Source organism: Natrix helvetica (assembly GCF_964273705.1).
Source record: "Natrix helvetica genome assembly, chromosome: 1".
Lineage (NCBI taxonomy): Eukaryota > Metazoa > Chordata > Lepidosauria > Squamata > Natricidae > Natrix > Natrix helvetica.
The window spans coordinates 272929157-272947019 of record NC_138548.1 but is presented as its reverse complement, the minus strand read 5'-3'; the positions used below and the strand labels follow the sequence as shown (position 1 = coordinate 272947019).

Genomic DNA, 17863 nt, shown 5'->3' with positions numbered 1-17863 from the left:
GTCCTCTCATTGATTGGGTTGAGTCAGATAAGCTCTTTGGGCCACGCCCTGGTCACCAGGTACCACCCAGTTATCGGCAATAAGCCTTATCCGACTCACTGTGTCATCCACTCCAGACTTTATCTTAGTTTCAATCCTTTATTTATTTCTTCAACAGAACAGCTCAACCATCAAACATAATGTACCGTGGGTGGCTTAAGATTGGATGCCCCCTTCAGGAATCACCTGACCATGGTGAGTCAAGGTCTGAGACCTACTGCACAGAAGTACCGATGAGATGGCCGAGATCTGTCTCCTAATCGTGTTGGGAATTAACCCTCTGTCCAGGCCCTCCTGAAGTAAGTCCAGAACCTGCGGGATCGTGGCTCGAACCAGATCGTGGCCCCTGGAGCTGCACCATGTTGAAAAGGCACGCCATGTAGCGCCGTAAATGTGCTCCGTGGAAGGTCTGCGAGCCGCCTGAATACTCTGTATCACCCTGGGGGAGAAGTGGCCTTCCCTCAGGATGCTCTGCTCAAGTGCCAAGTGGTCAACTGAAGCCACTGAGGGTCCGGGTGCTCCAGCGGTCCCTGGCTGAGGGAGATCCTCTCCTGGGGGATCCTCCAGGGCCTGTCCACCATGAGAGATTGGAGATCGTCAAACCAAGGCCTCCGGGGCCAGTGTGGGGAAATCATCACCACCTCTGCCCCTCCCGCAGGATTTTCTGTATGACCTTGGGAATCAGGGGTAATGGTGGATAGGCATAGAGGAGCCCCAGGGCCATGGGCATCGGAGGGCGTCCACCCCCTCTGCCCGTGTCTGATACCTGGAATAAAACCTCGGGAACTGGGCGTTGAGAGGAGTGGCAAATAGGTCGACCTCCGGGCGTCCAAAGTGCCTTGCCGGCTGCAGCCTCCACTCTGAATTGTCCACCTCAGTCCGGCTGAGCCAGTCGGCTCTGATGTTGTCCACCCCCACTATATGTTCCGCAGTCAATGACAGAAGGTTCCTTTCAGCCCACTGCCCCAGTCGTTTGGCCTCCTTCATGAGGGCCTTCAATCTGGTCCCCCCTGTTAGGGATGTAACCCTAGTCTTGGTTTGGCAATGTATATAAGCCATGATTGTAACAAATGTATCTGTTACTTTAAATGCTAGAGAGATGTGATTAGGTTGCTGTTATCTCAAGCAGCCATAAGAGGGAGCCAGAATGACTGTTAGCTCTCTGTTTGTTAGATGCCGATCGTGGAAACTATTTGATATTGCTCATTAGTTACTGAGTCATGCTACTGTTAGCTACTTTGTGTGTTAAACTGACTATTTGATAACTGACTGACTCAACCGTGTATGACTTGGACTGTAAACTGAACTCTGAATACCTCTATATTTCCACATAGTAAACTACTATATTTTATACTATTCAGTGTCCCTGTATGCTGGCTACCTCCTGGCAGATATTTTAATTGGGGAATTTCAGGGGTAATTATTTTAAATTCAATTTTTTGGGGTATTTTTAGGGGTTGTTTTTAAATACTGCTTTTAATGCTTTACTTGAAGGTACAGTTTTATATAGCCTCCTCCATTTATGTATTTATGTATTTATTTATATGCATCCTATTTGTGTTTTAGCCTGACTGTACACCGCCCCGAGTCCCTTTTGGGAGAGGGGGCGGTCTAGAAATACAAAATAAAGTAAAGTAAAGTTGTGCGTGTTCTTCCATACCACTCTCATTATGTTTCTTGCACACTCGCTCTCCTAACGGGGAGCTTACTTACTTAACACCCCCCTGTCTGTTTATATGAGCCTTTGTGATGTTGTCTGTGAGGACTAAGATGTGGCTGCCCTTGACAAAGTGACAAAATTGAAGGAGGGCCCAGTGGACCGCCCTGAGCTCCAACCAGTTTATGTTGTGAGTCAGTTCCGCCTGGTTCCATTATCCTTGCACCATCTGAGCCCGCAGATGGGCGCCCCATCCGACCAGGCTTGCGTCTGTTGTTACTGTCACCCTGTCTGGCGTTCTGAAGATCTCGCCCTTGGAGATTGCCGGGGACGTCCACCAAGTCAGTGAGCGAGATACTTCTGTGGGCAGAAGAATCTTGGTCTGGGAGTAGTTCATGCGCCTTCGCTGGAAAGGCAAAAGGAACCATTGGAGGTCTCTGGTGTGGAACCGAGCCCAAGGGACAATGCCAATGGCAGACACCATGGTGCCAAGCAGCTTGGACAGTGTGGCTACACCCCCTGGCTACCTGAGCGGCTAGCTGCCTAAGAGAGAGCTGTCCTTCTGATGACAGAGAAACTGTGTCTGCCTCTGTATCTATCAGGGATCCTAGGTGGACCAGACTAGTGGAGGTGTGAAGGTGGCTTTTGGCCAGGTTTACCGAAAACCTGTGGTCTCTCAGGACTGCCATAGTAGCGTCTACATCCCGTAGCGCACCCTTGAAGGACGACAATAACAGCAGGTCATCTAAATAACATTGAATTCGAACAGGAACCTGCCTCAGGTGAGCTGCCAATGCCGCCATTACCTTCGTGAAAACTCGAGGGGCGGACGACAATCCAAAAGGCAGGGCTCGATATTGGACGTGGTGCCCTAGGTAGCAGAACCTGAGATGTTTACAGTGTTCCGGGGCTATGGGTATATGCAGGTAGGCCTCTGTGAGGTCTATGGAGGTGAGAAAATCCCCCTGCCTAATCCCTTCCAGGATGGAATGCAGTGAATGCATCTTAAACCTCCGATAGCGGATGAAACGGTTCAGGTGTTTCAAGTCAAGAATCGCTCTCCAGCCGCCCGAGGCCTTAGGAATTACAAAGAGAATAGAGTAATACCCTTGGCCTTGCTGCTCTAGAGGCACTGGCTGGATGACCCTGATATACAACAGATGTTGGATAGCCTCCTGCATCAGCAACCTCCGGGTCGGGTTGCTTGAGACAGGGCAGCTCCGAAAGGAACTCGGTGGGTTGGAGAGGAACTTGGGTGAGAGACCATACCAAATGGTGTTCTGGACCCACTTGTTGGTGGAGATTAAGTCCCAGCAGCCAGCGAAGTACGGCAAGCGCCGCCAATGGGAGGTAAGCTAGGTCTAGGTCTAGTTCTTGCGAAAGGAACGCCTGCCTCCTCCTCCTCTGTACCCTCAAAAAGGCCTCTTCTGCTGCCTGCCCCTCTGCTGTCTATCTAGGTATCTCTGCCTGGATGAAAAACCTCCCTGGTACTGCCTGGGGCCCAAGTACCCAAACTCCGACCCCCTGAAGGAATCCTGACCCCGAAAGGAGGATCCGAAATCCTGCTCCCGGGAGTTGGGGCGTCTAGGGTATGGCCCCGACCTGAAGTTGGACTTCTTGTGAATGGTGGGGAGCCTCTTCTGCTTGTCCTTGCTCTCTACCAGGAATGGGTCGAGGGCTGCTCCAAAGAGGGATTCTCTCGTGAAGGGGGCCAATGCCAGGCGCCATTTGTGGCTTACTTCCGCTTGCCACTGCTTCAGCCAAAGCAGCCTGCGAGATGCCACAGATGAGGCGATTGCCCTGGAGGCAAACCTGGCTGCAGCTAAGGTGGCATCTGAGGAGAATTGGGTGGCGGCCACCAGCTTGTTGATGTCTTGGTGGGCCCTGCCATCCGATTTGGGAATTTGCTGCTGCAGGTCTTGCAGCCACAGCAGAGAAGACCGGTTGAAGAAGGAGGCAGTGGTGGCTGCTCTCACTGCCCAGGCTGCTGCTTGATGCGTTCTCTGTAAGGTGAGATCAGCTTTTTTGTCTTCCGCCTTCAGGGCATCCTCTGGTTCCCCTGGCATGTTGGTAGGCATATGCAGGGCCGTGACAGGCGCATCAATGGTGGGTTGCGAAAGCACCTGGGCAATGTCCCTGTCCACGTTGAAGGTCTTGTCCGTGGAAGTGGACATGGGACCTGCCGTGGGAGAGGCCCATTGCTGCTTGATCATGTCTAGGAAAGACTTGGGTGTGGGCACCATGTCTGCCTCGATGACCTGCTCCTCGAAAATGTTTTCCGCTGAAAACCTCTGGGGTTGTACCGGGGCTTCTGTAGGCCTGCTTCCAAGCTTGGCAGATGTCTTGGCCTTGAACAGAAGGGATTTGTACAAAGAGGGCTGGAACAATCCAGAGAAGGTAGGTTTGGGAGGAGGCATGCCTTCGTCCTCAGAGTCTATCCTCTCTGATTTCGCCTTCTTCAGAATCCGAATCGCTGTCCCCCTGGGAGGAGGCAGGTGATTCTGGAAAATCTTCCTCCTGAGTCTCTAGCTCTTCCGAGACCCTAGGCACGGGGATGCCTGGGGCTGCATCTGTGGCTGCTGAAAGGCTGCTGCCATGCACTGCTGGAAGGCCCGCATCATCATATCCTGGAAGTTGGACATCTCTGATGTGGGTTGTATTCCAGCCCGTGCCAGCAGGTGTGGACGGGAAGGGCTGTGGCGAGGGTCCCGCTGTTGTGGGGCGTGGGGGTGATTGCCATCATTGTGCAGCCATTGTGCAAAAGTATCAAAGGGAATCCTCACCTGTGGGGGAGGGTGTTTCCCCATCTGCAGTCCTGCCAGGAGAAAGAATCCCTGGAAATCCTTCCCCAGGTTCCTGGCCAGTGGTAGCCCTCTTGCTGCTGGCCTTGTGGCAAATGCGCTCCAAGGCTTGGTGCCTCCGCCTTTCGTATTTGGAGCCAGGCTTTGGGGGCTTGGAGCTGCAGACTGCCTCTTTAGCCCCCTTGGAGGAGATATGCTTTTTCTTTGCCTTTGCCTTGCCTCCTCTTCCTCCCTTAGCAGCCTCTGCAGCAGTCTCTGACATGGTTAGCTGCTCCTATGCTCCTCCAAGGGGCTGCTGGGCTGGAGGCTTGAGTCTTGCTGGCATCCTCTGTGCTGCTGGGCACCGCCATCTTGGATCATATGGTTTCAAAATGGCCACCGGCTCCAAATTAAAAAAGTTCCTCTCCCTGGGAACACGTGGAAGCAGCTTGTGCCTTTGGGGCTGCCGCGCGGCTTCCACTGCCGCTGGAGAGCACTCTCTCTCTCGCTTCCTCTGCTCTCTTCTGAGTTTTGTGAGCTCCTGCGGGCCCCTATCTCTCTCCAGCCCTCGCAGGCAGGCACAGACTCTCCACTGCGTTTAAAAATGCTCGACCCCCTGAGGGGAAGCGACAGAATGCTCCGGCTGAGCCTCTCCGACATGACTGCCTTCCCAGGACTTCCAGGGGAGCGTCCCCTCACCCGCAGTCTCGATTAGTGCCCTAGGTCTCTCTTTATGACCTGGGCTGCGTGTTGCCCTGAAGGGCTTGCTGCACGTGCTATCTCTCTCTCTCTCTTCCCAGCCAGGGAATCAGCCAAGAGCCAGTTACTCACTCAGGCAGGGAGACAGCGAATGCAATCAAGTTAACAGTGAATTCAATCCTTTCTTTAAAATTTTCCAGGATCTTGGGATGATCACAACTGCCCGTTCAGGGGCTGAGTTGATAATTGGGTGGTACCTGGTGTCCAGGGCGTGGCCCAAAGACCTTATCTGACTCAGCCCAATCAATGAGAGGACAAGGGCAAACCATCCAGGATACTCCTCCCTTCACTATGGAGAAGCACCCAGATTTTCAGCCTCTTTTTTAAAGGTGCATCTTATATTCCAAAAAATACAGTATTTACAGTATGTTAAAATTCCTAAGAATTTGGCTATATGTATTTATTACTGATAAAATATCTTAAAATGAATTATCATATACTCCTGTGGGTATCTGCCACTTATTAAAAAATAGTCTATAAATAATAAATACAATTTAACTAACAGTTTTAAGCCTTCAATTTAATCTCCTTCAATATAATCAGACTGCGACCAAAGCTGCTCTTCTTCATTCCATGGACACTCTTGGTATAAGAAATTACATATATTATTCTTCCCATAAATTAAGAACCCATGAATGTCTTTAGATTTCTTGCTTCTGAAAGATACGCTTCATACAGATGTGTATGCAAATCAATCATCTCTATTCTAACATTAAAGCAGTCACATCCTTTGCAAGGATTGCCCAAACTCCATACTTGTATGTATGGAGTTTGTTGAATCTTAAAAAAGGATGAAGCTGCTTTCACAATCCAAAGAGAAGTGTTACAATGCAAGAACACATTTTGGGGAACATCTCTTTCAAACACTTTGCACAGACCTACTGCAAATTATTCAAGCCTCTGCAAATAAAATTATTTCTTGCAGTTTTAATTTAGTCCGTATTATCAGTAATAGACATGTGAAATTCAAACATATAGAAAAATGACAAAATCACATATTTGGATGATTAATGAACAATTTAAGTGTGGCAAATTGCAACAGATGCTGTACTGGCAAAAGAATGGATTTATAAAGTAATTCTCATTTTAATGAAAGCTATACTTAGCAACCATTGTGTTTTACTGACAAAGATAACTTGTCTCTACAAATTGGATCATTCCTGTACTTAATACTACAAAAAGTAATTTGCAACTGTAATAAACCCATTTTGTAGCATAAAAACAGCTGTCATGGGGGGAAAAACATTGTGCAGAAGAATTATATGAAGTTAGAAAAGGCCAAAAACAGATGTGGAAGAATAAATATTTCTCTGATTTGGTTTTGAAATAACTAAAGAGACAACACTCAATGTAATAATGCCACTTTTGTCATGTTTTCCAATATTTACTAACATTTTAGTTACTATTCCAATTTTTAACAGTTACTCATTTAGATTAATAAACCAGAATTATAGCTTAATATGAAAAATCAAATATCCTTTGTAATGTCCAATTTACTACTCTTGACTATGGGGATGTTTAAATAAATTAGAGAACATCTATTTGTGATATTTTTGTGTTTTGTCTGAATTATGATTCTTACAACTGAACATGATACAGGACAAAAAAGTAAGTGAGTTCTGCTTACAGTCCAGTATCAATTCAAATATAACACTGTTTCCATAAAACTATCAGGAAAGTAATTTAAGAACTTCTGCTTTAAATACTGTATTTATTTTAACCAATACATCAATTAAGCCATGAATTACTTATAATTCCAAATATTTATTTATTGGATTTAGACTACCTCTTCTGGATAGAATCATTATGCAATAAATGATACATACAAAGGTATTACATAAACAACTATAATACAATTTGAAATAGTTTATATAAAAGTTTAAATGAAAACTATTAGTCTCTTGCTAGAGATAAATTTTGCTTCCGAATCAACCTCTTTTATGAAGCAAATCCTGTTCCTTACTGTGAAATATATTAACATAACAAATGTGTCAGGCCTGTAGTTATATTCTTTTTAGGATCTTTGGCCTGCCACACTTTCTTATAATTTTCTATGCTGTTTCATTAGTGTAGTAGTTGGGAGGGGGGAATAGAAAGGAGTAGGATTGTGGAATGTATTGTTATGGATTTTCTTAGAAGCTCAAGGTCGTCTTTTGTCTCCGCACCTCGACACCTGGCCGGAAGAAGATGGGTGTACATGCCAGCGTGGAAGATGATGATTGGAACATGTGATGGATTTGTGGGTGTGGGGATAGATCATGAACTTTCAACTGGGTGGAATTCCAGGATGCAAATCAGAGTTGGAATTCCATAGAGGTGCTAACATGCCTGTAGAATAAATTGGACTTTTAAAGATGTTTTTGCCTTGGACAATGATTTAATTCTGCATGGTATTTAGAACCCTAACAAAATGTTTGTTAATTTTTTCTTTGTACAAAAAAAGCTGATTATCTATATTCTGGTATCATTATTGGTATTGATTAGTGATTTTATCATTTCTGATTCCTTGTTATATGATGGAACATTTCACTAGTTCTTATGCTTGTAAGCTTATGCTTACAAGAACTGCCTCATCAGTGATGGTATGTAGCTTTGTCATCCTCCTGGCCTTTTTATTGATTTTTATTTTATTTTTATGGCTCAGTGTGTTCATCAAGATTCTTGCCTTCATATTATGTATTCAAACTAGTTAAAGTTCAGCTTTATTATTATTGCTTTCAACAAATGAATCATCCTGAATTATTTAGCATTTGATTCTTTATTCTTCTTGAGGTCTAAGGTGTTCTCCAACCCTATCATTCAAAGAGATCATTATTTTAATTCAGTATTTCTGTCCTGCTTTTAGAGCTATGTTACAACCAAGAAAAACAATGAAATTGACAGTACATAGCTTTACTGTCAACATGTCTATATGTTAATACTTTGTCTAAAACAGTCAGAACTTATTTTTCAAGTATGAAATATGTATTTCATAACTGTCACCATCTCTACGAATTTTTGAACCTAGGAAGATAAATAATTTTGTTATTACTTTGACAATATATTTGCTTATTTGCACTGATATGGCATTGTATGTTGACATATTTCTTTTATTTTTTAATATTGAGGAAAGACTGACCAATGAGATCTCTTAAATGTTCCTTGTTTTCAGCCATCATATGGTATTATCAGCATATCCAAGACTACTGGTGTTTCTTCCACAACTTCTGATTTCAATTTCAATTTCTTGTACTCCATCATTTCTCACCCTATATTCTGCATGTAATCTTATAAAGAGGGTGACAATGTACAACTGTGATGTTCTTTTTTCCTGATTTTGAACCCCTGAATAGCTCCATATTCTGTTTTCATTGTTTCTAGTCATGAAACAGATTCTTTGGGTAGATAGGGCAATTTAAAACATTTTAAAGGGCTATCCACAACATCTCTTAATTTACAAAGTCAAATGTTTAGTATAATCAATAAAGCACAAATAGACATATTTTTGGAACTCTCACGCTGTTTCCATTACCTGTCACATGTTAGCAATATAAACTCATGTGCCTCCCAAGCTTATCCATCTGGCAATTTTCATCCTATGTACTAATGAAGTCTAGACTGCAAAATCTTGCTTTGGTAAGGTTTGATCTTTTCCAGTCCCTTGACCATTGCTGCTTACAAATCATGTATATCACTCTAAATGCATAATCTGGTAAAAAAATTAAATAGTTCATCCAATCTTCCAGCTTAGCAATGTTTTTCTTATGATTATATCACATGTCTGATTCTGGTTCAATGATCAAACTTGAGGCATTTTTTTTCTTGTTTCTTCTTTTTTCAGTTTTGTTCAATGTTATCATCAGATATATATTTTTTACATTCCAGGATATATTTTAATCATGACACAAATTGCAGTCCAGAATCTTTCAGTTATCCATTTATTCATTCAATATATTAATTTCCCAATGGAATCACACAACTAGTTTGTATGATAAGTTTTAATTTTATAGGAAGTTTACAATTTGAACCACAATCAATCTTGGCTTTGTTGAATGAACAGAGCACATTTCCATCTTTATAAGAATATATAAGAATACATATGTTACATATAATTGTAGAATACTACCGTTATATTCATGATTATCTTTGGAAAGTTACCAGAAACTTCAACTGATTTAGCAGAGAAACAATTTACAGGCCAAGCACAACACAGTAATATCTTTTCATTTATTAAAGAACTATCATAGTTGGCTGGCAATTTGTTTTCAAACACATTCAAAATGCTATTGTTATCAAGTATTAAATAAAAATAGAGAGTCTGATTTCCACCAAATATTTGGAAGTAAGAATGACATGGAGTAAAAAAAGGTGCTGAAACATGAACAGAGGCAGATTCAAGTCCTACCTCCACTAAAGAAACTGTCCTCGTAACTTCTGACAAGTCATTTTTCTACAGTCCCATCTACCTCATGAGATATTTGTGACAGATACTTATTATTTTTTCATCCTGGTACAATAATCTTGTAACTCTTAGTTCTATATGGGCTTCCCTGAGCTCCTTATAAAAAAGTTATAATTTTCAAATAAAATAGTTTTCCCATAATGCTACGGTATAATTACATTTTTTTCTGTGATGAAATGATACAATACTTGCATTCTATTTAAACAAATTAAAGGTTAATTGGATATTTCCATGTAGGGAAAGCAGATAGAAAAATAAAAGCAGATAATCTATAAACACATACACATAAATAAAACAAACAGACAAACCCATTGATAGCCTTCATAATTGTTCTTCTAGGAAACACTAATGGGTTTTTCCCTGACTCATCTCTAAACAGAAGCAACTTATATACTACCTGTTCATCCTTTATTATTAAACTATTAATTGTTCATAATCAACTGGTTCTCTACGTAAATAAGAGATAGAATCTTATACCCTACCTCCAAAGTATAGATAGAATACTTTAGAATGTATTCTATCTGTTAGAAGATTTAGCAAAAAAGAGATAACCTCAATATAAGAACTGTGGGAATAGTGGCTGTTTTAAAAAGGCATTCATCTCCAAATTAAAAACTGTTCCATTTCTGACTAAATAGATCTAATTTCACTATACTGTCCCTAAGCAATTTCATCCAATATCTTTCTCTTCCAGCTGGATGATTTTTACTCCTCTGTTGCAGTGATTTGAGCTCTTGTTTCCTGTTTTTTAAACCCACAATCCAGAAATTATAGAATGCTTTTGATTTTCCACTCCAAGATCTGAGAGAAAGTTCCAGACTTAGATGAGAAAATTCTTTTTCCAGTCTTCCTGCTTCCCCCCCCCCCATGTCAAAAAGGTGAGAAAGAGGAGGAACTGAGCAAAGGTCATTCAGGGAAACCATACAGCCTACTGTTTCTAAGGCCACTGGCCTCTCTATAGTCCACCTGATTAGTATGGCTGTGCACAGCTTGCAATGATTCAGTCTTTGTAATAGTTTTAAGAATACTTTTCACTGTTTTCTGACAGCCAAAACTAAAATAGCTATTTTTTTTAAAAAAAAAGTGAACTGCAAAACCCTGGTACCCAGCAATACATTTGAGCCACAATTAACACCTGAAAAAGCTATCAGAGTACTCAGTCTGATCTTACGGTATGATATTTAAATCAAATCCATTTTAATTATATCAGCCTAAGGTCAAGAGTTCAGATTTGATTTTCAGGCCTGTGATTATAGAAAGCCCATTTTCATTATGGAAAAAAAAACCCGCTGACTTTAACATAACCAAGCCTGGCCAAGTTTATACTACTGTCTTCTGGCAGTTAGTTATTTGACCATTCTTGGAAACTCGGCATACAGCTTTTCAGTTAATCACTTGAAAAAACCGCTGACACACTTTGTTACAGGCTGACAGCAAGGGGGAAAGAGCCTTCTTCTCTTGAAAAGAAACAGAAGAAAGTTAAACAGAGCCTTTCTTCGGTTATTACTTCTGTCGGTTAACCCCAATCCTACGGTAGTAAGGGAGAATAAGGAAGGAGGCGCAGCATAAGCCCGGCTAGTATTGAGTAACGGATTTATTCACAAGCCGATGGGGTGAATAATTAGACCGGTGTCACGTGACCCCCGTGCCATGAAAGCCTGGGCCGCAGGAAACTTCACTGAAGGCGCTGCAGGAGGAAAACTCAACCCTGTACCGCAAGATTCCTGGAAAGGCTAAACTTTTATATAAAAGACGCTTCGGGGCGTACGCCCCACGCATAATTAAGTTACTATTAGGGTTTTTTTATGCGTCAAGAGGAAAGAATTGAACCTTGGAAAATACAGCGCCCTGCCCCTGCTTGTAACCGCCACTAAGCACGCACGCACACACCCCTTCGCCACCGCCACAACTTTGGGGTAGAAGTGCGAGGCCACATCTTAGCCCGGGTTCTTCTTCTCCCCCCCCCTCCAAAAAAAAGCAAAACCCCCAAGCTCTTTTTGCAGCTCTTTAGGTGGATGCGTCGTCGTTGTCGTCGGAAAGATGCTTTTTGGGGCGGAGCGCGCCAGTCTCTTCGCGCTCCCGTCTAGTGCACATCACTCCGAGAAGGGCGGGATTGACTCCCCGGCAAACGGCCTGAGCATCCCCCGGGCATCCGGAGCAAGGCGGCGTCTCTTAACCCCCCACCCCATCCCCGCTTCCAAGGCCACCCACCCTCCTCCTCCATCCCTCGCTGAGACCTCCGGGGGAGGTTCCCCCTCCTCCGCCCCTTCTCTGACCTTGTAATCCTCGTGGCCGAGGTTTTGCAGCCGCTGTTTGCCTGAGGGGGGGCGGATTTCCACGCCGCCGGCCGGGGGCTCCTTCGGGATTGCCTCCGCCTCCGATTGCTGCTGCTGGGGTTCCTGGTCCCGAGATGGGGCGCGGCGGGCTCCACGCTGCCCCACGTTGAGAGCCCCGAAGTCCAACGTCTTGCTCTCGAAGGCGCCCTCCACGTTGCAGAACATCCCGCCATACTTCTGGCGGGGCACTTGGTCGGCGGTGCCCGGGCGCGCCAGGTAGACGGGCAGATCTTCCTCCCCAGCCGCAGGATCCGGCCGCTCCCGGCCTCTCCGCCCGCTGTGAGAAGCCATCGCCAAGGCCGGCAAACGCGGGAGTCACTGGGGTAAGTCAAGCCGGCGACTCCGTCTGCGAGGCAGAGAAAGAAGGGCGGGAGGGCGGGAGACTCCCCGGGCGCCGCTGGCTCGACTCAGGCGCGGAGTGACTGATGACTGAGAGAGAGGGGGGGGGGAGAGAGAGAGAAAAGGAGCGCCTGCTGGGAGGGAGGGAGAGAGAGGGAAGGAGGCGGCGGCGGCAGCGGCGGCCACGAGGACTTTTCACACCCGCGCCGGCGCTGGCCGCAGATTTGGCTGGGCAAAGCTGCGCTCACGCACGCGCTGCGCTGGGCGAGCAGCGAGTCTCTTCCCTTCGAAATCCCGGGCGGGATAGGCTTGCTACTTTCGTTTTTCCGCCCCTAGCGGATTCCTGACGCCGCCAGAGAGGCCGACTCTCTAGCCCATCGTCCCCGGGCCTCCTGGCAACCGTTCGCAGTCCCGCATGTTAGGAGGGTACTTGCTTGGGCGGGGGGAAGCAGCTTTTGGAGACAGTGGGGACAAAATTCCATGCCAGGAAAGCATGGTCTTTTTGCTGCGTTTTTTGCTTTGCTCAGCTTATGAACTGGAGAGGGGTGTGAAACGAGAAGTAAAATGGCCCTTTAAAAAAAAAGGAAAAAACTTTTCTTGTATGCTTGAATATTTAACAGGAGCTGCCTTCCAAGAAGAAACATTATTTTCCCCATTTTACCTGTGTGGTTGGGTCTTTGGTTCATTGGCATAATCTACATTAAAAGAAGTATCAGGTAAAAAGGTAAAACAGCAAAGTTCACACCTAAAGTTAAAGTTTTCATCAAGTTGAATTTCATTCCTTATGACTATGTGGGGAGATTCCTATGTTTCTTTGGCAGTCTATGAAAGTGATTTGCCATTGTCTTCATGATTTTTATTTTAACATTCCAGCCTTCAATAATTATCTTCTGGACCACAAAGAAGGCCTTAGGTCAAACAAAAGAAGATGATCTCAAAGTCCCACACGTTTTTAATTCCCCCTCTTTTTTTTTACTAACACAGAAAGGAATAAGTGAATCAAACCTGTCCCTGACATCAGCAAATTTCATGGACAAAGAAACACTTTGGGTTATTAATTATGGTACTCATATTACATTCACATTGTGCTGGTTTGGAGTCTAAAATGTAAATCATGATAAAACTTATGTGGTTCATAATAAAGTATGTGGTTATGTGGTTCAAATAAAGTTTATTTGTTTAATTGCTAAATGTATATAGTTGCCTATCTCATCTAGGTGAACTTGGGCATTGTATGCTGTTAAAAAAGAACAGTGCAACAAATATAACAACCATAACAAAAAGCATTGCAAACATTAAAAGTATTAAAACCACAAAACATAATTTATGGATGAGTGCTATCAGATCCCTAGGCCAGATAGCATAGCCCTATTAACAGCAATTCAAATGAAATCTCTACGAGTATGTCCAAGATGATTAACATTTTAAGGTACAGTCATTCCTAATTGAAAAATGTTAATATTGACACTAATCATATGTTAGTAGATTCACATTCAAATTAGCATAACCTAAAAATGTAGATTCTTCTAGAGCAGGGGTTCCCAAACTCCAGCTCATCATCAACACCTTCATGAACTTTCAGATAATTCACCGACCTTCCCCGAACATTTATTATATGTTATAATTTAATAAATACTGTTTTAACTAATAGTATTGAGAATCATAATATTAGCATCCCCAATGGCAGTCCTACCAATTCTTGTGGATTGATATTGACTACTTTGGGGGAGTTTGTTCTAAAGCAGGGGTGTCAAACTCAAGGCCTGCGGACAGATTCGGCCCATGAGGTGCTTAGATGTGACCCTCAGGGCCACCCTGGAAACAGCAAAGGACCAGCCAGCGGTGCCTCTGCCAGTGAAAACAGAGCTAGAGAGGGCCATGTACGGCTCCAAGTTCTGCTTTCGCTGGCAGAGGGTTGCAGGAGGCCATTGCAGTTGAAAATAGAGCTCAGGCTGGTAGAACGTTTGGGCCACTCAGCACCACCACCCCGACATGAGTGATGAGGTGGCCATGCTCCCCCTGGCCACACCTACCCCAGCCCCCCCCCAATGTCAAATAACCCTGATGTGGCCCTCAATGAAATTGAGTTTGACACCCCTGTTCTAAAGCCCAGCAGCAGTTCACTTTGAATTCTAAAAAGATGATTTGAAGTGCACAGAAAGGTAATTGCACCACAGGTTTGCCCTTGTTTAAAGCAATTGTATTTTTCTAATGATTGCACAGTTGCCACATGATCCCAGGAAACTATGTGGCTGCTTTAAAGAGTGGCACACTGATACTGCATTCAAACCCACATATTGCAAAGAATCTTTAGGGCCTGAAATCCGTAGCATAGCGGAGCCCTAGACTGTTCTTTATAGAGTAAGTAACTTTCTATAATTTAAAAGCCACTACTTGGCAGATTCCCATGAAACATGCTGATGCATAATTTAGGACTGCCATATAGAAATGTGATTACAGAATATGCAATAACAGCAAGATACTAAGCTGGAGCTAATGCGTTAGGATGTTGGTTTTTTGCACAATTTTCTCCCTGATTCCTATTTGGAAATGAGATAAGCGGACTTTATTGTTGTGAGCTAAATACCTAATAAAATTGAATGTAGTAGCACACTATATATTCTAAGTATGAAAACAAATTAGGACAATTCAGAACAAAATAATCCATTTCATAATTTTTTTCAAGTCAATGGAAGCGCATATGCTTCCATTTCCATTGTCTGTTTCAATCATGCTCAACATGATTAGCATAATATTTTATTTTGTGGCCTACATTTCAAAGATGATCCAGATACTCAAAGAGTGTTTGAAGTTTTGAAAATATGTACATAATCTTGCCATATGTTGTTAAAAAGACATATTTCATCCACAGAATTTTTTCCTCTTAGCAAAGATTACTGTCAACTTTGGAGAAATCTGCTGAGAAAAGGTAGCTTCAAGGGAAAATATATTTTGAGGCTGGATATAGCAGTTTTCCTAATTTTAAATTGTGTTCACTGTTTTATAGAAATTGAAAGCAGTTTTGACATAAGTTGCACTATTATAAGGCTTCCTATGTGCTTAATACTAAACCCCCCCCCCCAAAAAAATGAATATGTTTTGAAATCATGGAAAGAGCTAGGTAGAAAAAGTATCTGAGCGCCAAACCAAATGAACATTAGCCATGTTTTTAGTCTGTATTATTTCTTTTTCTGTCTCCTGCCCCATATTTCTATAAACATAATATAAGCCATATTAATAGGAACATCCTGAGGAGGGTAGGTGTATAGCCTTTGGAACTGGCTCATTTTACAGCTGATTTTTTTGAAAGGGAAGGGTAGAGGGAAAATTAAGATTGATTTATAATGCTTTGGGGGAGTAGAAAGAGTTCTTTAGTAAATTAATTTCATGAAGGAGGATGGAAATGAAACCAATGATTTGCAAAGCTGTGAAGAGGTTAGAAAATGAAGGGAAGACCTGTCTCTGAATTTAAAGAAAAGTGACCTATTTGGACTGTAACTCATAGAATATACCACCTCCAGGAAAGATCTTTCAATGGTTTCCTAGCCAAACTAGGCACACAAATCACATTTTTAGAAAAGCTATGAGCTATATCATGTGGACAGTATGCAAATGTCACAATGAAATTTTGTGGTACTACTTAATACAGTCATGCAGAACGTGCTTCTACCACGTAAAGGCACATTTTCAGATGTAACATTTTTAATATATTCAAAAACTGGGTTTTAATTGTGTCTATTTTCTAGCAGACATGGGAAGAGGAAGAGGAAGGTTACAAAAGGCATGTTTTTGTTCACTTTTTTTCTTTTTCCCTATGTAGTACCAGCCTGCAGTCTATTCTTCAGTCTCTAACAGCTAAAGATATATAATATAATCTTCAATAGAAAAAAGTGGCCCTGTTACTGCACCTGATGTTATCGTATTTTGTTTATTTATTTCTTGGATTGATATCCTGCCTTTCTTTCAGGCACTCAAGTGGCATGCCTATTGTTCCTTTCTCCATTTCCCTCATCCTCTAACATGTAACCTAAAAAAAGTGACTTGCTTAAAATCATCCAATTTCTGTAGCTGAGGGTGATCTTAGGCCTATGTCAGTCCAAAATCTCAACCATATCTTATATGACAGAACATTTAAATACAATAAGTATCTAAAATCCCTGTCTATAATTTTATCAGAAATATACCTAATAGTTAAGTAAGGGGTAGTATATTCATATTGTTAGAAATTCTGTAGTTATATTAACATCTTTCCTATTTAAGTTCTTTTTATGTGAAGGAAAATTTCCACTGTTGTCATGCTGCTGCTTTGATTGTTAATGAGACACCAAATGCATGCCAAAAGTGCAGTCATCATTGTTCACTAATTATGGTATATGATTTACTGAAGTAAAGTCACTCTCTAATTTGTGACTAAATTCTTAACCATGGATGCTAATAAATAGAGATGGATAAGGTTTCAGTAGGTAGGGCAGGGTAAGGTTTCAGACATATATTTTTATAACAGATACTTGGATTGGACAGGCTTACCCTTCACTGAATGGTCTATTCAACTCAGGTGTTGCTGTCCAGTTGTGTGAATTTTTGACTTGTACATTTACAGAGTTTTCATATATGCCAACCAAAAGTTTCCTTATCAATAAATTCAGCAATAAAACACTCTTAGATTCCTAGACCAACTACTCAATCTCTGACTCTTACCAGTTTATTGATTATGTATGAACATCTGCTTACTTGGCTCCATGACATAACAGAATAGTCCATATCAGCTGCTAATGCAATTTTTATTCATTAGACAGTGCCCATATGCAATAGCTTGCCTGGTTTTTCTTTTCAATTCCACTTAAATGCCTGACTCATTTTTGTGAGTGAATCCTATTTGCAAAAGAGATGTCCAAACCCATAGTGAATTTTGGGTTTTAAAAAAAAACTTAGTTATTGGGGGAGTGCTGAAGAAAGCTCACTGCAATAAAAGACTGTCTATCACCTTGAAGGTATGAACACTTACTCATTAATTTATGTGACTAAATAAATCATAGTTTTGAATGTTTTTCATTTTTAACTATAGCTCCTTGCCAGCCAACTTCTACTTTTTTTGAGTTTTTCAACTTCATTTTTAAAAAAAAAACGCTTAAACTAGCAAAAGTTAACATTAGCCTGAAGCGTTTACTTTCTGAAAGTAATAATTTTGGTCTGTCCTGTCATTGGGCCATTAGACTCCCTTTCAATAATGAATCCTGAACATATGCTTCAGAGAGAGTTGGAAGACAAACTCGGCATTCTTACTTTTTGCAGAACACTCAGGAGATGTTAAAAGAGAATGTCATGCACCACTTCAGTTTTGACTGGGTCCTCTTAACATAAAGAGTGATTTTTCTGTTGCTCAGCCTTATCTGCTGGTCAAGTACACACTTCTACAGACAAAAAGAAGATATCATTATATAAGATATGGAGTGGAATTAAGTAGTGAATATTCCATATGGGATATGGAATGGAATTAAGCAGTTAATATCTA

At 42.4% G+C, this 17863-nt stretch overlaps 1 protein-coding gene across 1 annotated transcript in view; it reads right to left on the bottom strand.

Moving 5' to 3' along the window:
* The window catches only part of DPYSL3 (dihydropyrimidinase like 3), an 83106-nt gene extending 70715 nt beyond the window's left edge, over positions 1–12391 (bottom strand). Inside the window, exon 1 of the mRNA XM_081937853.1 lies at positions 11953–12391. Within this exon, the coding sequence (XP_081793979.1) occupies positions 11953–12303 (351 nt within the window). The 5' untranslated portion in view covers positions 12304–12391. The remainder of the gene's footprint in view (positions 1–11952) is intronic.
* Positions 12392–17863: the final 5472 nt, after the last annotated feature.